This window comes from Trachurus japonicus, chromosome 16, assembly GCF_045865225.1.
Source record: "Trachurus japonicus isolate A0001 chromosome 16, Traja_1.0".
NCBI lineage: Eukaryota > Metazoa > Chordata > Actinopteri > Carangiformes > Carangidae > Trachurus > Trachurus japonicus.
Genome location: NC_140922.1, coordinates 27,167,454 through 27,194,253, shown reverse-complemented (window position 1 = coordinate 27,194,253; position 26,800 = coordinate 27,167,454). Strand labels below are relative to the sequence as shown.

Below are 26,800 nucleotides of genomic sequence, written 5' to 3'. Positions count from 1 at the left end.
CGTCATTTACATATTTAAACATAAAATTTGACAAAACTTGTAATACAAAAAATATTTGTCTTAATGTAAGTGATAAACTTGGGAAGTGTCATGGTGATATCTGTTAGTTAATTTTTTTTACCCTATTCACCTGTAGTGCCCCCCTTTAATTAAACAGCTTTGGAGTAATTGTGATGGTTTAATAAATGATTTAACTTGTTACAGGGAGAATGGAGGCTCTCTGCCTTCCACGTGTGTGTCACTTATTGCATCTTTTGGCTGAAAAACAACTTTGCAAGATCAGCGCTGCTGCCCCTGTGTCCCAGCTCTCGTCTCTGCAGCACCGCGACGCACGACGTAAACCCTAATCTCTTGTTTATGACAGATTAAACTACATAAATATACACATCTCGTAACAAAGTATATGATATGTAATGTTATCTACCGCTCTATTGATTGATTTCTCGCCAGCTTCGTTGTAAACAAATGCACATGGCCAGGACGAGGGTTAGCAAAACAGAGGAAAAGCGAGCGGACTTACATAGTTCCTCTTTAATACTGTGGATGTTTTTTTGACTGTGACCTTATGATGTCCTCAGAGTCAGAAGCTCTGTTCAGCATTGAGCAAAGCACAACAGAGTGACTCTTTAAACTTCAAAGAGAAACTTTAACCACAAGCAGAAGAAGAGTTTGTGCTTTGCTCGTCTCTTATTTTTTGGTTAAAGGGTCATTTGTGTGTGTGTTGTGTGCTAGCTATCTAAGTATATAGGTGCAGTTAGAAACAGAGGGTTGTACGGCATGTTTTTAAAATGCATACATCTGAATCAGCACGTCAACTCCTTGTTTCTACAAATGGGTCTCAGGGTACGATGCCTCTGTTTCTATCAAAGGGTTGCTGTGTAGCCTGACTGCTGCCTCGCTGCCAGACAGTTTTCTAAGGTCACACAACTTTCCCTTTCATCTTATCTCATGTGCCACAGATATCCGAGTGCTCCAAACCAGACTCACCAAACAGCCTACAGTGGGTGATGTAACACAGAGGAACGACCTGCAGTGAGACCCGGACAAGTCTCCTCACAGTGAGGAGAGCAATCCATCACACTTGCACTTTTGCTTCTTTCTTCTGTTTTGTTAAAATGTGAAGATTAGCTGCTTTTCTCAGTTTCGGGTGAAAGCGTTCTCATACATGATCATCTAATACTCGTCAGGAGCGAGTATTGCTCATGTGACCTCTGTGTGTGTCTGTGTGTGAGTGAGAGATGGTGTGAGTGTAATTAGAGAACAAATGTGTCTGCAGATTTGTGGTATTTATATGTCGAGGATTTACACGAGGGCTATTTTTTAACAGCAGACAAAACGAGGTGTTAATTTGAAAGATACGAGTTCGTCACATGAAAAGATGATGGGGTATGTAAGTATGTTCATGCAGAGAGAGCAGGCGAGTGAGCCAACAAACCAATCCTGCGCAGCTATCCCACTGTGAAGCTTTGTGTCTTGTGAATTGGATGTGACCGGCGCTCCTGCACTATCACTGGTTCCAATGGGAACAAGATGTCAGCGGAGTCAGGGACAGACGGAGGAAGGAATGTGAGTAGGCCGAGTGTGTTTTGTCTGGAGGACGAGAGGGTGACATGTACGGCACTTGACACTGTTTACATAACAAAGTGTCCCGGCTTTAATCTGATGGCATCTCTGCATTAAAAAAGAAAAAAAAGAAAAAAGGAAATACATCAACTCTACCTTCTATTATGGAAAAATCCAAACATGATTCACTACAAGTGTTGTTGCAGAAAAAGGCAAAAAAGAAAAAAGAAAAAAGAAGTGTCTGGTTGTGTGATTTGCCGTGCTCTTCTTTATGAAATAGAGCTGCTTGTGTTCTTGGATGGCTTCAGGATGATGAGCTTATGTTTTAGTGCTATAAAGCAGATTACAAAAACTGACACAAACAATAGAGCAACTAATAAATCAAAACATGGATATGGAAGAAAAATGGATATTAAAAAGTGCTCATCTGAAAAGCGAACACTGGGAAGAAGGCCAGGCTTCCATAGCAGCAGCAGCAGCAGTCAACAGGAATAATGTGTTCCTGCTTTTTTTCTCTGTGGTGATGAACCACTCTTAAGATGTTTTACAGGTTAGCGGTGAGCTAATCTGCAGGATCCCTCCGAGGTATCCTCGAGTGTGATTAAAATGTTGGTCCTTGTTTACTGCTGTGATGTATTTGCTCCACAAATCTTCACTTTTCAAAAGATTTTTCTCGAGATGAAATGTGGGTTGGATAATATTGTCCATTATATTATATTATATTCCAATTAACTTTGATGAGAAATGAAAGATTCATAACCTCGCCTTTTTATCCTGAGCAAAACATGTCTGCTGATGAAGACGGATGAAATTGGGGTGAATAGACTTTGTGTTATTTTTTATTTTTTATCAAAACAAACATGTTCTTTGAAGAACCAATGTCATATATCTCATATTGAGGTCACATCCAGACTGAAAGCATTTACCTAATGTAGCAGCTGCATTTTGAAACAAGTATTTTGTGTACTGATGCAGGATGAAAACATGATTTGTTGTCCCTGCATTTTTTCTTTTGTTTTGTCTTTTCTCAAATCACAATAAAAAACAACCTGGCCTGAAACAAACCTGTTTCTGGACGCCGCTGAGCTGCACCACCTTGATGATGAGCGAAGCCGTGCGTCCTTTGTACTGAATCGTCCTCAGCAGAGTCCCCACGTTGTCCACGCTGAAGGCCTCCGACCAGCGCCAGTTCCCCCATCCCTCGATGCAGATGTGCAGCAGCTGCAGGACGGGGACAGACAAGAGCAAAGGACACAGAGAAAAACAGAGACAAAAGGACACCTCAGAGGTTAGTCTTCTCGGCCTCTTTATTTATCCCCAGGCAGAAAAAAGGCAAGTAAACAACAAGATTCTTTGTTTAGAGGAGTTTGGACGAGGGGAGAAGAACAACAAAGTTCCTGTTTACTGGTGCTGCGCAGGCCTGCTGCTGTTGGAAGTAGACATAGGAGGTTGCACACAATAAACTGACTGGTGGAAAACAGCTGATGTGGAAGCTCATTATGGCTACATGTGTGTGTGTATACTTATGCGGTTGGATGTGGAAGGCTCTGTTCTCCACACGTCTAAATAAGAGGCAGATAGTTTGGCTCTCAACCTTTTCAGCTTTATATCCATCACTTCAAATGTGGAGCACATCCATGTGTGTGGCTGCGTCTAAACACACACAGATACGAAGGGGGTGTGTGGGGGGGGGCAGCAATAAACACACTCCGTCCTGCCTTTTGACATTCAAACAACTTTACAGCGGTGACAATTTTCCGACCATTTTCCACATTATTCCTTGTATCGTGGACCGCGACATGGCAGCAGGGCTGAAAATATGAATTTAGGCCTCAAGATATCTGCATCTACTGTATATCTGCAGAAGAGTTTCTAGACTGGTGTTTTCCATACAAATATATAATGTAATACACAGATAGGGATGTCACGATTATAGATTTTCTTGGTACGATTATTGTCAGAGAAATAATCACGGTGATTATGCATTCATTAATTTCACAACACTATGAATGTGTATAAGCAAATATAGTTAACGTATAAAGACATTACTATTTACACAAAATAATTTAGTATCTATTAACATAGGACTAATTATTAATCCCTCAGTCATTAATTGTTGTTGTCATTAAAAGATTATTTTAATCGTTTTTTTTTTCTTCTTACAAATGACACACTAACATCTTAATTTCTACCAATTCAATGTTACATTAGGTGAATTCACATTAAAGTCATTTAACCCAGTATCTGTGCATTTACCTTTATTTTGGCGCTTATCTGCCTATATGGTTCTGACATAATCTTTTTTGCAAAGTGAAAGTATTTAGGTATCATGACGATTAATTAATTGTGGTGATTATACCGTGTGAAAACAAGTAATTTTGACATCCCTATACACAGACTAAAAGGGATAGTTCAACATTTTGGCAAATTGGCCCATTGCCATAATCCCTATGGTCATAGCAGTAGGTACGTTACCTTTAATTGTTGGTGCAAGCTATTTTTAGAATGGCGGAGCAGAGCAGAGTTGTGTAAAACTGCCGCTGACAGGAATGCGCATCAGCGGTTTTGCATGAATTTACTTCTAAAACAACTCTGTCTCGTAACGTTCTGTTATTATCTCATAGCGTGGTGAATGTGCAGGTCACAACTCGTCCACCAGAGCGTTTTGGAGTTGTTGGATTGTGTATTTGATGAGTTTGATGAGGGGAACCAAGAAATCCCATTAGCCTCCGTAGCGTAGCTCTGAGCAGCTCACGGCTCTGCTCCGCCGTTCTAAAAATATCTTGCACCGGCAATTAAAGGTAACAAACCTACTGCTAAAACTATAGGGATTATGGCAACGGGCCAATTTGCCAAAAATGTTGAACTATCCCTTTAACTTTATATAAAGAGTCATGGCGTGAGTTTCTCCGAAGATATCCCTCCACCACCTGAACCCAAAAGGCGGATGCACGCGGCACCTCGGCGCTGCTACAGTGAGGTCATTCAGAGATCTGTCCACTTCTAAGTACAGGATGCCGCGCGCTACATGACGAGGAAGCTAATTTGTCAAACAATGTGAGTGTTGTCATGACATGATGGTCACAATACGGGAACAGAATCATAAATATGCAGTGGGATCCAAAAGCCCCTCTCCTCCCCTCCTCTCTGAAGGCAGCGTGTGTGACCTTCCACCTGGCTGAACTCTCTCTCTCTCTCTCTTTCTCCGTCAGCCGTCGCTGCCAACACAACTTCAAACTCACAACAGTAAGAAAGAGAGGAGGGGGGGATAAAGACAAAGAAGCAATGCAAGCGAGAAAGAGAGAGAGAGAGAGTCTACAAAGACGGGAGGGTCAGGGGAGGGACAGGGGAGTGACCAGACCGAAACCCAGAAGAGAAGTTTTTGAAGATTTACACTTTGACTTGTCGCTTCAATAATGCACCAAACATCTCGCAAATCTTTTTAAAGAAAAACAAATTACTCCCAAGGTCAAAGAGCACGGGGGGGCCTCGGTCAAGACCCTCTGTGTTTCTCTCCACTCCGGTCTTTCCTCACTGTTTGAAGACAGATTTCTTTACAATAACACTCGTAATCAAAGCCCGAGTCCACTTCTTTTTTCTTTTTTCTTTCTTTTCCCAAAGATCATCCCTCCTCCCTGTAGGCCAGAGTGGAAATTACATAATTTCTCAGATCTCCTGCTTGGTGGACTTAACTCACAGGGAAAGTGGCAGAGTGGTGTAAACAGTCAGGTTGCAAGAGTTAAGGTTAAGCCTAAGGGTGGAGAACCACTTCATGATACCATAAACCAGCACTAACGTCATAATAAAGATGAGGTCAGATCATGGTGGCTTGAGGAAAACATTCAAAATAACTGGAACATGCGATGTTGCGCCATTCCTCCTCTCCTTCAAACGTCTTGGTAACTTTTTAATTTGTTATCATCGTCAAATTTCCGCTTTAGCCTTTTGAGATTTAGAGTGAGACTTGATTGATGTAAATTATCTTAAAAAAGAGTCTTGCGTCACTAGTGAAACCGCTTGACGATCTCCCTCTCTTTGTGCTGAGCCTGAGCCCCATCTGTGAGGACCAATCTGTTATTTCAACACTTCTCTCTCCTTTAACCCCTCTATCCTTCCCCTCTTTCTCCATCCACTTAATCATGCCTGTGGCTAAACTTGACCTTTAAGTGAGAAGTCATAATAATGCCTCTCCTCAAACTTCAAACAGCGACTGAAGCTCTTGTTTTAATTCATCGCTGTTCTGACTCAAGCAGAGGAAGAGGAAGAAGAAGAAGAAGAAGAGAAGAGAGAGAGAGGGACAAAAAAACAGCAGTGACACAGATGAACTGGACACGTAGGACAACAAGAATGAAAAATAAGAAGCTGCTTCGCCCTTTGTGATTTATCCGACTGTGACACTGAGAAAACCCAGTCGGCCACATGTGGTAGTTTTACGCACATGGATTAAGACTGAAATGTCGAGCGACGCCAGAGGAAATGTCTTTGTAGTAAATTAAGGTCTAATCCGAGGCAAAAACTCAATAAATCAGACTTTACTTCAGTATCCACAGGTTATGATCAGGTCAAATATAGTGATATTGTGAATAATGTAGCTGAGGTGGGAAAAAAACCATAAAGAAAATACTCTGCTGCTCGTTTCTAACCATAATCACATTATCAAATATCTCCACACGCCCTTTCATAGGAGTCAAGTCCAAAGCTGTTTCTACTGTATAATAGCATGACAAGGTCTGATGGGGTGACCAACATACAGACCATAGTAAGCATGAAAGTGTTAATTGTCTTTAAAAAAAAAAGCCAACACCAACTACTCAGCCTTTATTTTTGATAAACACGGGAAATTTAATAATCTATAATATCTAGTATGTCAACTCTTGTGAAAATGTGGTTGTCTTGCTCTAATAATATCTTGACAAAAACAACTTTTTTCCTTTTTTTTTTTAGAAAGGCTCAACCTCCACTCCAACTTGTAACCTCAGCTGCTTATTAAGTCGTTATCTAATTTCCAAATAAATCATCTCAAAAAATAAAAAATAAACTCCTACGTTCACCCTCAGCAAACTGGCAGAGTGGAAGGTGTGTTGTCCAAAACCAACTAAGAAACCATCCGTCATATTATGGTTATTTCCCAAGTTGGGTATTGAGTGTGAAAGAAATGTGAAATTGAAAACTTGTTTCCCTTCCATCTCCTGGGAGAGATTGTGATTACGGCTGGCTGATAGCGGACGCTCAGCTTCCAGAACAATTACTGGGCTCCAAAGTTGTGGTACCGCAGCGATCTGACTGAGCTTAGGGACTGTTCAACTGAATAATTGGATGTAATTATACAAAGCATTTTAATTTAACTCTGTGACTGCGCGGCACATTGTCTGTTATCTGTTTATTTGATAGCAAAAAGCACAGGGATTTGGCCACGACACAACGAGCCCTGACATTAACAAAACAGCCCAGATTCCTTGGATGTGGCCTCACTAAGCAGTATTGATTTATCAATAAAACACTATCGTCAAACATATTTTCAACACATAATAATAATAAAAATAAAATAAAAATTGAAATCACTCATCTCAGTTCTTTAGAAATGGCTTTTGGTTTGACCCCCCCCCCCCCCCCCCTTCTCCTCCCCCCTGCCTTGGATCATCAAGATTTCCAGTCATAGGTTTGTCCAAATACACTAAAATAATGAATCATGTGATTGATCAGAAATCCTGCCCGAGTTGAATCAACAATGCTCTCTGTGCTTCAGACTGCAGAGCTAACAGGTATCACACATGGTGACGTTTTGACACACTCCCCCCCCCTGCTGATATTATGACTAACTCAGACATAACAAAACGACACCTGTCTATTAAACCAGATATCAGAGGGTCAGTATGACGACATGTTCGAGGTCTTATCACAAGATCAGAGTCCACGACGTGAACTTTATGAAACCCCATCACCCCCAGAATTCCCGGTTTCCGTGGAAACGCGAATGCAGAACCCAAACAAAGAGCCCTGACACATTCAGAAATGCTGTTAAACTTCTGAGAAATACCATCTCCACCCGGCTGAATTTTGTAAAGTTACACTCAAGTGAGTCAATCAACCAACCAACCAACCAAATTCCTTTCACCGGAGCGATGTCATGTCTGCTTCCAAAACCGGCCCCAACCGGCCCGGGTGGTGCTTAATCCTGAAACCCCGGGAGAAAACAATTAGCAACAAAGTTTCCTGTAAAAGACGGTAGAATATCGGTCAGTCATAACCAAAGCAGTGAAGCAACATCCTGGTAAATACGGAGTCACTGCCTCACTCAAAGGGCAGACACTCAGGATTTACTTTGATAGCGCTGGTGTCAGGGCGAATGTAAGCACAAGTAGATGGATGAACAGAAAACCTCTTACGCACACACAGACACACACACAAAAAACCTAACCAGACCCTAAACCGAAAAACACGTCTTAATGTGTCTCATGTTTGTCACCATCAGGGCGACGAGTCCCTATGATGTGACGTCGTAAACAGATTTTAGGTCCCCACAACATGACTAATACCTGGACCACACACACATACACATACATTTACCCACACAAACACATGCAAACCCCCCCCACCCAGACAGAACGAGTCACTCCTGCCACTGTAACCGCTATCCGTCTTGTGTCCTCTAACAGGAATGTGCTTGGGCACACATAACACAAATTAAGTGTCTGTCTGCAGAGGAGATGTAATCAGCATTCCTGGATGCTGCACAGACGGGCTGACAAAGCCACAGTGGTCTTTGGCCGTCTACCCGTTACTACCATTCCTTCATTCCATCTCACTCAGACTATAATGGGGGAGGATTTGAGACATGGGACGTGGAGGAGAGGTATAAACAACACCAGTAGCTTTGCACACTAGTAGTTTCCATAACAGGCCCAACAAAAAAAAGAGGCTGCGGCAAGTCTTAGTGGGTTGATTACCTCCAAATTGCGCCCAAAGCAAGCTTTACATCTAAATCAGACTTTCTGAGGCTTAAACCATTTAGAATTTGAAAAAGATGTGAACTTAATTTCACATATTAAACGTTCAAAAAACGCTCTGTCGAGTCTCTGTAGTGCTCATCTCGTTTAATGTTTTCTGGGCATAGATGAGAACAGAGGGATGGGGAACAGAGGCCTTGTCTTGTCTGGTTGAAATGTCTTTGGGACCAGGGAGCTAGAAAAGCCACCTAACAAATGAGAAACAGGTTTTTGCACGCAGACACAAAGCAAAAATAAAAAATGAATTTGGACTTTTTCCTGCAGAGAAGGATGGATATGAGAGAGAGGAGAAAACAGAAGAGAGAGAAGAAGTAGGCAAAGTTGAACTGCAGTGAAAAAAGAGTGAATGTAAATGAGTTAAAGATAGAACAGAGAGACACAACAGCATCCTTTGCCAGGGCAGCGAGGGCTAACCCATGTAACATGAGGGAATTATGGTGGTTTCAACAGCTGTCTGCAATGCCTCTCTCCTCCTTGGCTCCCTCCCTCTGACAAAAGAAGCAAAGGCAGTGCAACATCAAAGTCCATATTTGCAAGTCTAAGAAGCGGTTTGAGAGCTGGAAAAAGGTACAGAGAGAAGGCATTGTATGAGTCCCGTGGTTGACAGAGGAGACGTTAAGAGGTTTATGCTTGACTAACATTGTTCCATGGTTCTCCCTCTGGTTTCTACCAAGGAATCCTAGACATCTTAGGGCCTCAAAGGATCCAGAAGATGCAGACGCGGCAAGTGTTTGCACCAAATGAAGAAAAAGCTGACAAAAGGAATACTGTCTGAGAGGGGAGAGAGGTTTGAAAACCACACGTCGGAGGAGACGGGAGGGAGTCGGCGATCGAGGACCCTTGAAAGGACACGAGACCTTATCTCAGTTTAGGAACACAACTTGAAAAAGCTTGACCCAGAGGAAACTCAAAGCAGCATTCATGTTACATACTGTAAAGTAATAACCACTCATCTTTTCTAACCTGCTCCTTCCTGTTCTGGGTCTCAGTGCCACATGACATTGTTGCTTACAGTATGCATGCAAACATGAATAAACAAACACACCAGTGTTTACAAGTGGTACATCCTTCATGTCACAGGCTGACCTCAATCATCTGTAGCATGACATACCAACCAACCAACCAACCAACCAACCAACCAACCAACCAACCAACCAACCAACCAACCAACCAACCAGTGTGACTGTAGACAACATGAATGCAATTGATGTTTCTCCACTGGTTTGACAATACAGTGCACAATGCAACGCAGCACTCCTACTACAGGGAGCCTTCACTTCATTACAATCAGACCACAAGCTCTACTGTTAATGAAGAAATGCAGCAGTGGTTAACCATATGAAGCTAGGGGTTCTGGGTAGTTTGATTCATGAAACGGAGGCAGAGGAAATGAGCTGCATGCTCATCAATTAAAAGACAGTTTGTCCAGTTTCCTACTTGGGCCCCACTAAAGCCAAATCTGTGATTCTTCTTGTTTTATCTCTAATTTTTCTGGGTACTGAGGTGTCATGTGACCTGTAGTTCCTACTGTGGCCACTACGCCACCAAAGCCACCAAGCCCGGTGGTGCTATTCCTTTGGGATTGGTCATGTTGCACTAAGGTGCTGTCCGTGGTGCTGAAGCCAGGGCAGCACCAATGGGACCACAGCGCTCCCTGACTCTTCACCTCCACCTCTCGGTCCTCTGATTCAGGAGAGAACCAGGCCAAGCTGGTTGGACAGCATAGAGCAGAGTGACAGAGCAGCTGTTGTTGTTGCCCTTTGGGGCGGACGACCTCTCGTAGGAGATGCAACTGACACCGCAGATCTGGTCAGAGCAGGTGGAAGCTGAGCCCATGTTAAGTTATTTCATACAAATTTGAAAGTAAGTCCATAAATTCTGCACTTATATGCAACATTTTCTGGTTTGTACAGTGGAAATACAAGACAGAATCAGCATAACAGGTTCTCAAGTTAAGGTTATGAGAAGCTGTAGGCTTTGAGTTGTTAACTGTGCACACCCATGGGGAAAGAAATTATGTCCAAAAGAAACTGCCCACCTGAATAATGTGGTTTGTGTGGTGACTACATGGTGCTTACTGTGTGGAATAAGTCAAATAATGCTGCCTAATATTAATATAGATTTAGTTTGAGAGTTAATATCTGTAGCGCTGTTGAAAGCTTCTGCAGAAACTTAAACTCAGCTCATGAGGCTGCTGCAGTTCTGCTGCCTGGAACTTGTTTGTCTGTACATTATTAAATGTCAGTATTGATGCATTTAAGGTCTAAATTAATCTGTAACACAGCATGTTCCCATGGTTGTTGATCTAAACATCACTTATCCTTTTGTCACATGAAAGATAAGTTGTGATCTTTGATTTCTGACAAATAAAGCTAAACTCATGGGAGATTAAACGTGACATTTTAATGATCGTGAACAATGTTAACTTTGTGAACATCTTAGCTATAATTTTGAGTTTACTTCTAGCTATACACAAAGTGTTTTTGAAAAGAAAAGATACCCACTGTGTCAAAACAAAAGGCACCGGGCACAGCCTCTGTCTATAAATGACATAATAGCACAACAGGGGTTGGTTGACTTATAAAGACTATGGGATCTCAATTTAATAAATCTGTCATAATGCGGCTGAAGTCATTAACACGTATCAACACTTTTGTCATGTGCATGCCAATTAGAAACAGTCCTGCTGGCCATACTGGGTTGCAAACTATAGTTTAAGACCCTTTTGTTGTACTTTCAAGGCCATGGATTTGATTGAGAGGATGAAAACACATTTTTTAAACTGCTAACACATTGGCATGTTTAAAAAGATTTACAAGGAAAAACAAATATGAGATTCTAGCAGCTTAGCTCTCATCAACATGATAATTAAATTAATCTCCTCATTTCATAGGGAGAGCTTCCTCTGGGACAAACTGCACAGGGAGTGCAATTACTCAAACATATATATACACACAGACTCATGACAGACCAATGCCTCATCAGACACACACACACACACACATACACCAGTGAATCAAAATAAAACCTCACGGCATGTCTGTTAGAGTGAGAAAACAAACTTTTCTAAATACTACGTCGAGTTTGAAGGGATGAGCAGGAATTAAGTGTACAGAAATGAAAAGAAAAAAGTGGGCGGTGAAGGTGGAGACTGGCTGTCCTCCTCGTATTTGTCATGAAAGTCTGTCTGTGGTGCAGAGTTGTGGTGGGGAGGCCGGGGGGAATGTAGGACATTGTTTTAAAAGGTTGGATGGGGACCAAATAGGGGGGCTGCAGAAAGATGAGAATGGGTTCCTAGAATATTCAAGACTCACTGATTTCAAATGTTACTGGCAACATAATGCTGTTGAAAGCGCTGTCTTTGTATAAGGCACGATAAACAACGAGGTTCAGAACTTCTGGGGGACACATTGTATTAATCACTAATCGCGCCGGCCCCCAACGAGCGCTGCTGGGAAAAAATGCTTCTTCCCTTCAATTGACTTTTCCTGAGAACAAAAAACCAAACAACTAACTCTAAGCCTGGTTTATGTGGTGCTGGGATGAACGGAGGCGTAGGTACGAGAAACCTTAGAGCTGTGGCTTGGAAGAGATGTGAGGTCGTCAACTTCAGGATGAGGGAAAAGTTAAAGTCAAAGGAGAACTGTAAATCGTTTTCCTGATGGTCACCCAGTGTTGGGGCGAGCAAAAAACGCAACTAAAATTGATGCAGGCAAACCGGAGTTACACCATGGCAAAATAAACGGCCAGAGATATTATGGACATTACCACTGCACTGCTCGACCGTTTATTTTTGTAAAGAAATCATCACAACAAGGAAAAAGTGTTTGTTTCTGTGGCAGGGGAGAGCAGGCGCTCTGCGATTGGATAGTAATGTCTTTCCAGGATGTTTCAGAGTTAGGCTATCTGAGGTGAGTGGCTACATGCAAAAACATAAAGTATATACTGTTTATAGGGTACACTATATGAGTTTGGTGGTGTCTCGTAAGGATTCGAGTCATGTACAATAGATATTTGATAAAAAATCCATCGTAACACACGGAGCACATTCACACATTCATCACAGTTAAAAACCATGGTAGTGAGTAGGTAGAAGAACCCATGGCGAGGGAATCATAAAGTGCTGTTGCTTTTGTTTCTGTTCAATAACTTAATGGAGATGGGAAAACTGTTAACGATTTGGGAATATCAATCTTCTACAAACTGGCTCCACTAAACCCTCATATGTTGCGGTAGACGACGTAGGGCCAAAATATGAATTTTGATGTGTTTATCTTTTCTGGATTTGACTTTAAAATCCTGAAAAAGTGGTAGTGAGGTGTGTTTAGTATTCACTCTATGAGGTGTCATCAATCAATGATCTGTTTCCCCTGATCCCCTGCTTCTCACACTCAACCACTGTCTGGAAAATAACAAGGCGATACATTCATATTGCCAAGTCCTTAAGCTTGGATAAAAGAGAGGGAGAGAATCTGTCAAATGAAATATGCTGATCATAAAAATCTGGATGATCCTCTTCTAATGAAAGAAGCCAGACGAGAACATTCACACCAATTCTTTAGGATGATTGAGTAAATGTTTTCGACAATAACTTGAATGAATTTTGCGCTGGCTAATCAACGTCTGAAGATCTGATGGAGGAAGTTGGACGAGTCGTTTCTTGATTATTTCTGGACTTGTTTATAGTTTAATCTGGCTGTGACTCATGCTTCCTTCACTGTCGCTTGTTGTGTGAGTGTGACGGATGATGACGGATCCATGCATGACAAAAAAACACTCTTCTATCTATTGATGTCAGTGTGTATGTAAGGGGGGAGTCTGTAGACGATCTGCAGTAACCAGTCTGCTCCTGTTCTGTGCACAACAAGTGAGTAAGACGATGAGTGTTTACTGAATGATGATCTTAGCCGAGCTGCCAGCCAGTCTAACATTTGGTGTAATTCAGGGCCTCCACTGACGTCTGTCTTATTGTTGCATTAGTTGAAGCTGCACTGACTAACGCGGCCTCCTCCCTCCTCGTCGTGGACATTTTACCACGTAACCTGGACCAGGAATGTGAATTGTGCATAGCTGAACAAAGCTGTAACCTCGCCTAACGATGATGATGTTGTTTGTCTGAGGTTATCCTTGCCAGGAAGTCCGTGATGATTATGACCCCGTCTCTCTCTCTGAGGACTGACCTAGCTTCAGACACATTGACTCACACACAATTTGTATATCCCGTTGCCGTGGTTACAAAATGTTAAAATAACCAGAACATGATGAATCGTCAAATGTAATCATTCAGCCAATATATTTCCACCATTTTTTTTTTTTTTTGACAGGGGCTTCTCCTTAATGATCACAATAATGTGATATTTTGGGTTATTAGATTATTCCAGTAGGGGTCGTTTCAGAAGAAGATGACTGGACAAGATAAAAGAGTGGCACATTTACAGGATAAATGACTTTACGCTGTTACACAACGATGAGTTCTTGCGAATTTTTCATGCACCAGAGGTTCATGTTACTCCAAATGAATGTGAGTTTCAACACAAACCACCGTCAGGATATAAAGGTTACGGCCGATGTTTGAGCTCCGCCTGATGATACAGTGTTCATCAACTCTTTTTAACCTCAGATGATGCCTTTAAACCACATGTCCTTCCTTCTGGATCCAATCCAGCTCAGAGGATAAACAACAGGAAAGTGTAGGTTTTCTCCAGAGACCAAACTGGACAGCAGTCCCTTTCATTGGCTTCTCCTTCTCCTTCTCCCTCTGATCACTCAATGTGTGGGTTAACCTGACCGGAGCTAATATCGCCCAAAGGGTCGGCCTTATAATCCACTGCAGTTAAAGCCACAATCTTGGATGAACAGCACAACTATAAACCACTTCACTTGAGGGCAGTGTTTCTTAAACAATGGGTCAGGATGAAGAAATATGACCTCATGCTAAAAAAAAAGAAAAAAAAAGAAGAACTGACACATTTTTAAGGAATAAAAACACTTGTTTGACTTATTTTGAAAAAACAAGCCATAAAAATTCAGGTTGAAAAGTTCTCGTATTTGATTGACACGGCAAAGCAAGCACCAACAGCAAGTGGGACAACAGGATGGAAAACAACACGCCAAGTTCTGCACTCATAGACATGGACACAGAAATACACAATATACAAATACGCACATAGTAGACTGATGTGCAACTGTTCTCTGACTCTCCTCTCTCACACACACACACACACACATACACACACAGACTCATACCAAATACCTCCCTGTCATGCATGCTTCCAACAACTCGCCCAATCTAACCGCAAACTAATAGTCCCGGGCTGCTATCTCCAGCACATTACCCCTGGGAGCTACACACACGAACACCACACAGATACACACAGATGGACCAACACCGCACACATATACACAAACACACACCCACCCATACCAACACGCAGAGGAGGAGAGAGGCAGAGCTCGACCCGTGGAAGAAGCCTACTGCTGCTGCTGCTGCTGCTTGAATAAATTACAATTTATTCAACTTGTGAATATTCCTTGTAGGCACTTAAAAAGTCCTTCCCAAATCCAGGGGGCTTTTTACACCCCTCTCCCTGCTAACCACACTAACCACAGGGATTTCCATCAGCCAGGCTGCATCCTGTACGGAGCAGCCAGATATTTCAACCATCCACATCACACCACACACCAGAGCCTTGAAAAAGAGCAGGATGAGGACAGTGAGTGTGTTTGTGTGTGTGAGAGAGATACTAGATAAAACTTAAATTTATTTACAAAGACTGTTTGTGTATAGTCATTAGCACAATCATCCCGGCATTTTAAAATGACTTATTATGTATAAAACACTACAAATCTTCATCCATCTCTCTCTTTCTATTGCTCTCTCTATAATAGATTATGTGTGTTTATAAACTTCTTCACCTTGGCCAGTAAACGCCGGGGTGTGAAGGCATGCTGCACTCGAAAGAGCGAAACTAGACCGAGGAGGCCTGATAGACTCCAGGCCTTAGGAAACATTTTATCACAGTGTGTGTATATGTGGGCCTGAGTGCGCACTTATGGGCATGAATTTGATCAAGGGGTGAGATGACAGCGGGCTCCACGAACGTGACTGCCTCAATCAACCCTTTTAATGCATCTCGCGGTTATAATTGACAGCAGAAACAGGAGGGAGAGGGGGAGAGCGGACGGTGGAGGGGGGGAGACGGTGCAGGAACAGAGGAGCAGTGAGAGGGAGTGTGACCTGAGCCGAGGTTCACGTTTCACTGCGAAAACATTCGGCCCGGGCGCTCTTCTGAGAGAAGTGACAGATATTCCGAGGTATGTCAACACCGCGAGAAGTGTACACTAGTTAGATTGCTCAGGATCACACGCATTAAGCACTCCTCTCGCGCACAAAAGTACACACAGGAGATTGCAGGATTTTTAAATATGCCTCCCTGTTTTAGTTCAAGCTGAAACAACAGCGGCCCTGTTCATTTAGGAAGGTCTCTCCCTGCTAAAAGCTGACACTCTCTGCCTGTGTCTGCTGGCAAAAGGGAGATTAAGGCAGGATTCAAGTATTTAATGTATGGCAATAAAGCGCAATTGGCAAATCCCCTCATATATAATTCCTTAATGGGCTGCTTGTGCATCATGAACAGAGAGAGATGGGGGAAAGCGGGAGGGAGAGGCAGCAGCAGACACATTTTTGGCTGCAGAGGCCTCTGAGCACTAATCACTGAGTGAATGTAACACCTCCCATATTTTTTTTTACACTTTTTCTACTGTATTTGAAGATTTTATACCCAGAAGAAGATACATGTGTGGTACTAAAACCAGCTCAGTGTAGTTAACACTTCTGTCTGGAGGCATGAATAGGGCATATTGTGTCGATCAGCCAGTCAGAGTTGCCTGACTGCTTTCTGAGTGAAAGCAAAGATAAAGCATTGAGGCCTACTGCTGCTGCAAGCACTGATAATGTCCCCGATGTTGCAGTTTCCAGGTCCAATCTCCCCCCCTACAGTGTATAACCATGACATCACAAAGGCCTAGTGGCTTATTTTCAGTCTCTATGTGCATTTCTCTGTGAAATTTAATAAGAAAAATCGGGATCTTTATGAGCACAGCAGCACATGTACAATATCCTTCATGACAACTCTGTGCACTCCGTCTATTCCCATCATTCCCATCTTTTCCACACTTTGTCCACATGCATTTTCGAGAACTCACTATTAGAGAGAGAGAGTATGGGGACAGATTACATCAAAACATCAAGTCAGTGGCTCTGGCGTGTGTGTGTTTGTGTGTGTGTGTGTGTGCCTCAGTGACAGGCCAGCTGGGACACAAACATCATACCAGAGCCATGAGGACAGACTGATGGCTTGCCTTCTCGACAGACCCCAGGCCTCGCAGACTGGCCATGAAAAGCATGGGCGGGAATTATGTACCTAACTGTTTCTGTGTGTGTGTGTGTGTGTGTGTGTGTGTGTGTGTGTGTGTGTGTGTGTGTGTGTGTAAAAGGCTGATAAAGTTGGAAACGGGGGCAAAGTTTATGGTAGAGTAAGATGAGTCCTGGACAGAGCTATGGTACTAATAGTGGTTTGGTGTTTCCGAGGTCTTTATGGTTAAAAAGAAGAAGTGACTGCGATGGCCAAAGAACAGCTGGGCCAGATGATGTGGAGCTCGGGCTTCAGGGGTAATCGAAGGCCATGATCCCAAATGCAAGGACAGCATTTACTGGAGTATAACTGAGATGAAAAAGACAGACTCCTTTAAAGCCAAAACAGAACAACGCAGGCTGGCGGAGGAGGCCAGGACGAGGATAATGAGCTCAGCCAACATGGTGTCTGTCGAACACCAGAACTAAGGACAGATCTGTTATGGGGGGGTGGATTGATAAAGAGACAAGGACAGCACTGGGAGGTTGTGTGCTGTTGTTGGAAAGTCTTAAGAGAAAGGCACAAAGTCCAAGTGAGACCCCAAAACAGTGTGGAGGCCAGAGACGGAGTGATCTCATAGGTCTGATGGAGGTGAGGCATCGGGGATAAAGACAGAGGAAAGTTTTCTATATAAACTTTGACTACGGTTGTGTGGCTTGATATGTTTTGTCTAATGGATCCCTACACTACATGGCATGAAAAGAGACAGAGTACTGTACTACTCATGGCACAATTACAGTAATTCCTCAGTATAAGCTAATTGCAGTGTGGATCCTAAGCTGTGATGTTCTTGGAGGGGTTACAGCATGGGGGAGAGGAGAGTGGGTAAACATAGCTATTATTATGATAGATAGATAGATAGATAGATAGATAGATAGATAGATAGATAGATAGATAGATAGATAGATAGATAGATAGATAGATAGATAGATAGATAGATAGATAGATAGATAGATAGATAGATAGATAGATAGATAGATAGATAGATAGATAGATAGATAGATAGATAGATAGATAGATAGATAGATACTGAGTACAAAGGGGAAATATATGATAAAATATATCCTACAATGTCTAAAACAATAAAAATACACAAAAGTGCAAAGGGAGCAACCTAGACATGGGTAAAATACTGTGCTACATAATTTCAGTGCAATACATAATTTAAAAACGATATAATACTTGTGCAAAAGGGCTGAAACATAGTTTAAAAATGAGGTATGTTATATAGCTTTATTTTATAGACTCCATGTTGTTGTGTTTGGACATATTATTGTTTATGTTCACCTCCTACTGAAGAGTGAGGAGTTATATAGTCTCAGATCCGAAGACCAGTTGAATAACTCAGGTCAGGTCTGTTGGATGCACCAGTAGAAGGACTAGATAAAACACCATGACAGAGCTCAGGTCTATAAGCCGATGTTGGAGAGACTCGACGGTGAAGGAAAAAGGTTGACAAGAAGAATAAACAACAACAGTAAAACTGGACCGACTTTAAGAGTCGAGTGTTGAGTGCAGGATTGGATGTGAGTTTGGACATATAACTGACAAATAGGCGAGAGGTCAGAGGTTAAGAGCGAGGTCTTGCGGTTGAAGTAGTCAGTCTCTCACCGACAGAAGGAGAAAAAAAAGAAGAAAAAAAGTTGCAAAGAAGAGTGAAGAGGTCTGGGAAACGATGGCTCATGATGATCAGAGTTGTTTTAGACACTCCAAGCCATCGTGGGACTCAAACAAAACAACACAACCACTTATGACTTTGCCTGGAAACTGATTTGTTAAGAGCTAGAAAAACACACTTGCAGGGACCAAGTAACCATTAAAGAAATACAAGCCCTTCTCTTATCAGTGTCACTATTTTTATAACCCCGAAAAGTAATTAGGAGTGTGTGCTACAATTTGCTGAGGCAGACACATTGGCAGGCATTTTATCATCAAGCTCGGTAAGCTAGCTGAGTGTTTTTGGCAAAGTTGCACTATTTCTTATTTATCTAGTTTCACAAATCATGGTCATCTCAAGAGCACATATTTCATATACCACAAACACATAATGGAATAACACATGACAGAATCATGTTGGAATTGCATTCTTCATCTATGATGATATTTGGCTCATTTGGACGATCCCTCTTCCAAAACATCCCTGAAAATACAGAGGTCACTCTGAGTCAGTGCTAAAAATGAGATGTGGTATTCGCTGTGCCAATCTGCCAGATTGCCACTATCCAAATATGTGTGTGTGTGTGCATGTTTGTGTGTGTGCGCACACGTGTGTAAGTGAGAGTGAGGTAAGAGCAGAGATTAACCATGGTCGGTGATTAATACAACTTGACTTACTGACTTACTGTGAGCAATTATGGCCATGTCTTTTCTCAAGCTTGACTATCTCACTCTCCGTGGAACACATGGGGGTCCTGAAACATGTGCGCCCCAAACACACACACTTTCACACACTTTCACACACACTCTCACACACATACATATGCCACAGATCGCCAGCCCACCCCTCCACTCAACCTCAAAACCACAAAGGGTTAAATATAATCAATCTTCTTTAACAATGCTGTCAGGGCAGTGTCTGAGAGCGCTGCACAAACGCAACGATGCTGGCTGCACACGATGTGTTTGGTGTGTGTGGTGTGTGTATACGCCTATGTCGGTGAGAATGGATCTGTATGTATAAGCCATTATGTACACACTGGTACATGTATGTGTGTGTGTGTGTGTGTGTGTGTGTGTGTGTGTGTGTGTGTGTGTGTGTGTGTGTGTGCTCCCATGCAGTACATACATGTGTATGATCCAGGATGCCACATGTTTCTGTGTATGTACTTCTTCACCATGTTAACAAACCGTTGTGTGTGCATGTCTTTGTGTTTTATGTAGGAAGTGTTTTGTGCTTCTGTTCTGTATATACTGTACTATACAATGAATGTGAACGTTGTGTGTGTTAGAGCTTGCATGCATGTGAGTATGTGTGTATCTAATTGAAACTCCATCCAAAACCACAAGACTGAGAAGCGGCAGATATTTCCCAGGCCCTGGGCCACATACTGTGTCTGTGTGTGTAAGTGTGTGTGTGTGTGTGTGCTACCTGAGGGGACTTGTGGGACCTCCAGCTGTACTGGTGGCTGTGGAGACTGGCCAGCAGCACATTCTCATCCGTGTCCACCTGGCCGAAGCGCAGCGTTTCGTGGGTGTCGTTACAGATCACATAGTGGCTGTAGACCAGCTCCTCGTTGTCCGGGTTTCCATTCTGAGAGCGGAGAGAAGGTGGAAGGTATGAGAGAGAAGAGAGAGAGAGACAAAGTGAAGGACAAAAAGAGGACATGAGAGTGACATGAGAAAGACAGGCTGTCAATAAAAAAGATGAAGCAAATACTTCCAGGTGTGTGTTTATGGCGGGTGTACATATAATGTATGGTATATAAGGTAGTGTGTGTGTGTGTGTGTTTAAGCACATATACAGGTGTCAACAATTTATGTATTCTCAATCTTAAAAATGCAGATCTTGGTAGTGCAGCTGTCAGCCAGTAGAAGAATGAGATGAGTGATATCATCTGTGGGAGTAACACAACCTCAACAGGGGAGTGAATCATATCACAGTCTGACAGTTATTCAGGCTGGAGCAGCTTGGACGGGGCTTTGGGGGCCAAATCTGCTGCCTGGTCCCACATAAAACCTCCAGGAGGCATCTCTCTTTAGCAAACTCTCTAACTTTTTCATGTCCTTCTCGGAGCAGCTCCGAGTTGGGTCGTTGAGAGAGATAAACAGGCGCACATGATTCAATATGTGTGAGTGTTTTTTTTTCTTTTTCGCCAATGCTGGAAACACAGTGTGCCACTGAGAGTGAGAGTGCATTGCTGCTGGTAGGAGTCATCAATATATTGTGGTCGTTAGGAGAAAACAATATGGCAGAGTGCAGCCCGCCTGCAAGCAGCGGGTCAGTGAGAACGCCTCGGAAGAAACTCGAGTCATGCGAGCTGCACACGGACGCCGTCCACTCGCACGTCACCTTGCATGCAAGGGAGAAGAGCTCACTGGCCTACTATTGAAAACACTGGTTTAACAGGGAGAGGGTGTGTGTGTGTCAAGTCAAGTCTCCTGCATAAAGGAATTCAAGTGCATAATTTCAAAACAGCGCGTTTTGTGTGAGTTTTTTTATGTGAGTTGGACCCAGAGTGTGTGGGTGCAAGTGAATGTTTAAGTTTTACTTGAGCTCCTTCCAGAGGCTCTCGGGTCCTGATGGGATCTCTCCTGCTGCACACACACCCCTCCCTGACTCCTGACACACATGACTGAGGTTCAGACAGCTTCTCAATAACTACTCAACTATCCCAACAAAGAGGGACCCCAGCCTGCTGTATACTTTTTTTTTTTTTTTTAAATGGCAAGGCGGGTTGATGGTTGATGGTTAAAAGAGGCTGGCAGTAAAAGCTCAGAGTTTGACTGCCAAGCACGTTCAGGGTCCTGGGGTTGTTGATGCTATTGAAAACGGATGGGATAGTTTACACCATTAAAAAGAACACTTGATGATAGATGTGTGTGAGAGAGAGCGGGAGAGAGGTACGGAGCAAAAAAATATAGATGGGACAGCTGCGACAGTGGGTTGAAATCCATTTCCAGTTTTATAGGGGAACACTATCTTTGTTTCCCTTCTGAATCCAACGCTGCGATTTACAAACTTCCTGCTGCCATCTTAAGATGCCATTGCTAAGCCCCGCTCCTTTGATGGTATCGTCTTTCTGCTCTGATTCATGAGGCAACGTGATACACACATCAGAAACGCTCGCGGCAGTCATCGTGATCACTCCCCGTCTATATGAGGACTTTTAAATGGACAAATATTAAGATAAAGACACTTAAAAGGCAACACATCCTCCTTGTTAAAGAGCAGAAGATGACAGCTTCATCGTTAGACGCCGGCCTAACTGAGAAAAGGGAATCAAAGCCTCTCTCTCTCCCCTAATCCACCCAGACACTTTTACTTAAGTTTTCACAGGAGTCGGGCCCAGATCGGCATGATAGAGTGGCACACATACACAGGACAAGGTACAGTAAAATGTCTGGAAAACACATTGTAAACAGTGACACCCACTCATAGAAATACGCATGAAACAAGAAACCACGGAGGCGATAGTGAAACCTGTAAAAACGGACACAATGAAATACTAATCAGATCTAAAATCAGCAATATACTCCTGCACAGACGACCCTCGCTAACACATCTGTTGCAACCAGCAACATGATCTCTCTGTCACTTTATTTTCCAGTTACAAAGGGAAGCAGAGAATCGTTTAAACATGGGAAGAAAAGAAAAGGGGGGAAAGAAAGAAAAGAAAGAAAAAAAAATAACATGAGGAAAATTTCAGTTGTCTCAACTGCACATGTAAGAGCCTGTGAATGCTCTGTGAGAAAGCAGAATGTGTAAATACTACTGGGCTTTTGTGTGGCTTTCCACCAAAGCCACTTCCCAGGGGTTAGGAGCTGGAGGAGGGCGGGTGGGTGTGGGGTGGGGGGGCAAAGATCGAAAGTGGGGCCGAGGACCGAGTATGAAAATGGAGGCATGGGGTCTGAGGTTAAAGTGGTGGGGGGCTGAGGTTGGGACCATATGGGGCTATCGAGTGCAAGAAGAGGAGGCAAAAGACAAAAAAAAAATCAAAAATGTTTCTATTCTGTTGTTCTTTTTTCCCTTCATCCTGCAGAACCAGTGAACCATTCATAAAACATGTAACGTCTTTCTGTTACAGCAAAATCTCACTGTATCCACCTGAAGTTTTTATAATAGATGCAATTTATATTATTTTATCAATCATAACAATCAATTAGGTTGTCAGAAAGAAGCAATCACAGATGCAAGAGTGTTATCATGACTGCAACTGTATGTATAGATGATGTCTCTATGAGTGTAAAAATTGCAGCCATACACCAAAGAAGTGTCTTTTATTTTCTATTTGTTGCTTGCCATTTCATCTGAAAGTGCGCCAGCTGTGGTGGTCTGGTGTGACCATTCCTCTGGTTGTGAGGTTGGCGCCATATGGGGCTATCGAGTGCAAGAAGAGGAGGCAAAAGACAAAAAAATAAATAAAGCAAAAATGCTATTCTGTTCTTATTATTTTCCCTTTATGCATGTAACATCTCTCTGTTACAGCAAAATCTCATTTTATCCAGCTGAAGTCTGAACCTTCAGGGCTGCTAATGCTGAGTTTTTAAAATAGATGCGATTTATATTGTTATATCAATTATAACAATCCATTAGGGTTGTCAGAAAGAAGCAATCACAGATACAAGAGCGGCAACTATTATAACAGTTTATGGCTCTATGAGTGTAAAAATTGCAGCCATACACTAAAGAAGTGTCTTTTATTTTCTATTTGTTGCTTGCTGTTTCATCTGAAAGTGCTCCAACTGCTCTAGTTGTGGTGGTCTGGTGTGACCATGCCTCTGGTTGTGAGGTTGGGGCCATATGGGGCTATCGAGTGCAAGAAGAGGCAAAAGACAAAAAAAAAATAAAGCAAAAATGCTATTCTGTTCTTATTTTCCCTTCATGCATGTAACATCTCTCTGTTACAGCAAAATCTCATTTTATCCACCTGACGTCTGAACCTTCAGGGCTGCTAATGCTGAGTTTTTATAATAGATGCAATCTATATTGTTATATCAATTATAACAATCCATTAGGTTGTCAGAAAGACAGATCACAGATACAAGAGCTATTAACTGTTATAACAGCGTATGGCTCTATAAGTGTAAAAATTGCAACCATACACTAAAGAAGTGTCTTTTATTTTCTATTTGTTGCTTGCTGTTTCATCTGAAAGTGCTCCAACTGCTCTGGTTGTGGTGGTCTGGTGTGACCATGCCTCTGGTTGTGAGGTTTCAATTGTGTGGTAATTGAGGATTCTTCTCCATGGTTCAATGCTCACCCTGCAGGCCACATCACAACGGGCCTGCCTGCCAGCCATGACACCAGGAAACATGAAAATCACTGAAGGATGGGATACATCCTTCTGTTGCAGAAGGACAGAGCCTGTTAACATTTCTGATTACATTTTCAATTAGGATCAAGTTTTTCCTGTGCACGGACGATGTGTGTGTGTGCGTCTGGAATGTGAGTTTCCATCAGATCAAAGATACGTTTTTTTTGTTTTTTTAGCTGAATGGTGCCGGCCTTCACACAACCATCCCTGTAGTGCACCGCTTGTTCTTAATCGTACCCATACAAGGTTCACCGCATGTAGAGATTGTGTTTCAGTGAAAACCCTAAAAAGGGAAACAATAATCCATGATTGAAATGTTCACAACTTCCTGTGAGAACGGCCCAAATATTTAAATGTTTCCTACAGAATCGAGCTTTTGTACTTGACCTCTCTCTACCCCTTCTTCCACAACTACCATATCCACATGCTGCACATTTGCCTTATAATTATGGGTGTTTTTCCCCTTGTGTTCAGCAAAGTGGTGAAGTCTGGAGGTAGATAAAAGGTTCTGAACAAGTTACAAGGCTGCTGCTGTTTAGACCAATCAAGAAAATACAGCTGGCTTAATCACCGCATGAATCAATCCCATACCAGTGAGCATGTAAATCCACCAATCTTTTGGGTTTGTGTTGTGTTCGGAGGTGACTGTGGAGTAGAGAACAGTATTGTTTGTGTGTGTTTGAGTGAGCAGTGTATGGCTGACTTTGTGTCTCATGGCTCTGGGCAAAGTTGGTATTTAAAAAGCCAAACATAATATAATCCAATCAGTATCAATAAACCCCTGGCTATGAGCATACAAGCACTTAATAACCTCCCTCATCATCACACTTGGCATGTTGGGTAAAGCCCACCAGTCATACCTGGTGTGCATACTGTAGCACATCCAAATAGCTCATGAGTAAAGTCTCAATATGACCTTTCATTACAACACCACAGACGCTCTAAAATCTTATTTATGGCTGAATTAAACAGCAGAAATAGGGGAACATTCACTCGCTCGTGTTAAATGATGCAATAATGAAGCTAAGGGTCAAATATGATCCATAGACCAATGCGGTCGGGCAAAGAGCTTTTTGATGAGTCAGTGATGCCATTGAGCAAAAACAAAGGTATTAATCCGTAAGCCAGAGCTATCATTTTATAGTAGATTCTTCTATACAGCTTGTTTAATTTTATTTTGCACAGGTAAGAGACCGCAGCTGTTTCTACAAAAACATAAGGTAATATTTCTCTCACCTGGCAGTGAGAATGCATGCATGTAAAACCATGAGAGTACCTCATGTCTCAAGAGGCCAATATATGAGTCAGCACAGCCACAGCTGAGCAGAGCAGAGCCATGATAGGGCATGCAAAGCCAGAGAGACCAGTGTGTGAGTGTGTATGAATACGTGTGCGTGTGCAGTAGACAAGTGGGTGGAGGACAGGGGCCAGATGAAATCTTGGCAGGTGTAACCACTCAAGTTTTACCGTGTTTTTATGGGCATCGCTTCACACACAAATATCCTGGCTACCAGAGGCAGCGCTGAGAGCTGAGAACTGAGAGATGACGAGGACCATAGACGCCCAGGAACAGATACACCGAAGCCTCTTACTCACAGTTTACAGCGAGCTGAGAGGCAGCTCCATCCTGCATTACCGCTGGCATACGACCAAGACGTTCTCATAAAATCCACTTTGTTGTGAGTTTGTTTAGCTGATACTCCATCTGGGACGGAGGGCCGTCTTTCAGCATATTCTCTAAATGTACATACATTTCAAAGGATTTCCTCTACAGTTTTACTAGCCCCTGCCTCCAAATATCAAACATCCATCAAACAACAGTGCAAACCCCTCGTTCCCTTACGTGTCTGAGTGCATCCCGCTATTTAAATGTACAAGTGAACAAGTCATCACTGATTACTTGAAAATGTGCTTCCTTCTGTAGCAGTGAAAAGTTGCCTGGATGCTGCCTCATGTAAAAAAAAATACATCTTTTATGATATTATATGATATTTACTGTAAGTGGGGGAAATTAAAACATGAATTTAAAAGGCAGTATGTAGTGTGTGGTGTGTGTCTCAGTAGCTTTAACTTCCTGTCACCTGTTGCCAGCTGTGCAGAGCAGTGTCCACAGTGTGGATGGCAAACTGGCTGATGTTCAGAAACACCGGGTCCACAAACACATTCACATCCAGCGTGGTGGTCTGGGGACAGCAGGTGGCGGCAGCCTGGCCCTGAAACACACAGGAAATCAAATTATGAATGAACATGTGTTCCCACATTACATGATCGATACTTTATATTGACTGATTGATTTTGATTTTTGTTTATTTAAGTGTCATGCACATTTTTCGTGCTCAGCCCACATGGGCTTATACAGTAAGACACTAAACATAAAAAAACATACATTCAAGAATGGCTAGCGTGTCATCTTAAAGGAAAAGAAAGGAGAAAAAACAAAACAAAAACAGACAAGCTTCCAAGATATAAAAAACAATAAACAGTAATTTATGGGTTTATGTGGGATATAATGTTTTCTGTCTCAATGTCCAGGCTTCATCCATGAATCTAACCAGGACATAGATCTCCTCCTTAAAAAACCAACACAACTTATCATGCTCAGCCATCCAGAATAAGTCTGGTTTCTTCCTTTTGGCTTTTCTCAAACAAGGACTGTCGGAGTTCATCATACAAAGGGCATTGAAACAGAAAATGTAATTCATTTCCAACAGTACTAAGGTCGCATAAAAACACATAAACGCTGCTCTTCTGGTATAACCCTTATACCTCCCTACTTCGATTGCTGAAGGCAAGCTGCCAGATCTCAGCGGTGCACACAGGGACCTCCCCAAGTTTAACATCA

At 42.5% G+C, this 26,800-nt stretch overlaps 1 protein-coding gene across 3 annotated transcripts in view; it reads right to left on the bottom strand.

The window, feature by feature from the left end:
* The window catches only part of vps13b (vacuolar protein sorting 13 homolog B), a 349,921-nt gene that overhangs the window by 45,176 nt on the left and 277,945 nt on the right, over positions 1-26,800 (bottom strand). For all 3 annotated transcript variants that reach the window (XM_085802924.1, XM_085802922.1, XM_085802923.1), the window contains 3 exons: positions 26,040-26,171; positions 20,073-20,234; positions 2,629-2,784 (listed from right to left, as the gene is read on the bottom strand). In XM_085802924.1, coding sequence (XP_085659050.1) covers positions 2,629-2,784; positions 20,073-20,234; positions 26,040-26,171 — 450 coding nt within the window. The remainder of the gene's footprint in view (positions 1-2,628; positions 2,785-20,072; positions 20,235-26,039; positions 26,172-26,800) is intronic.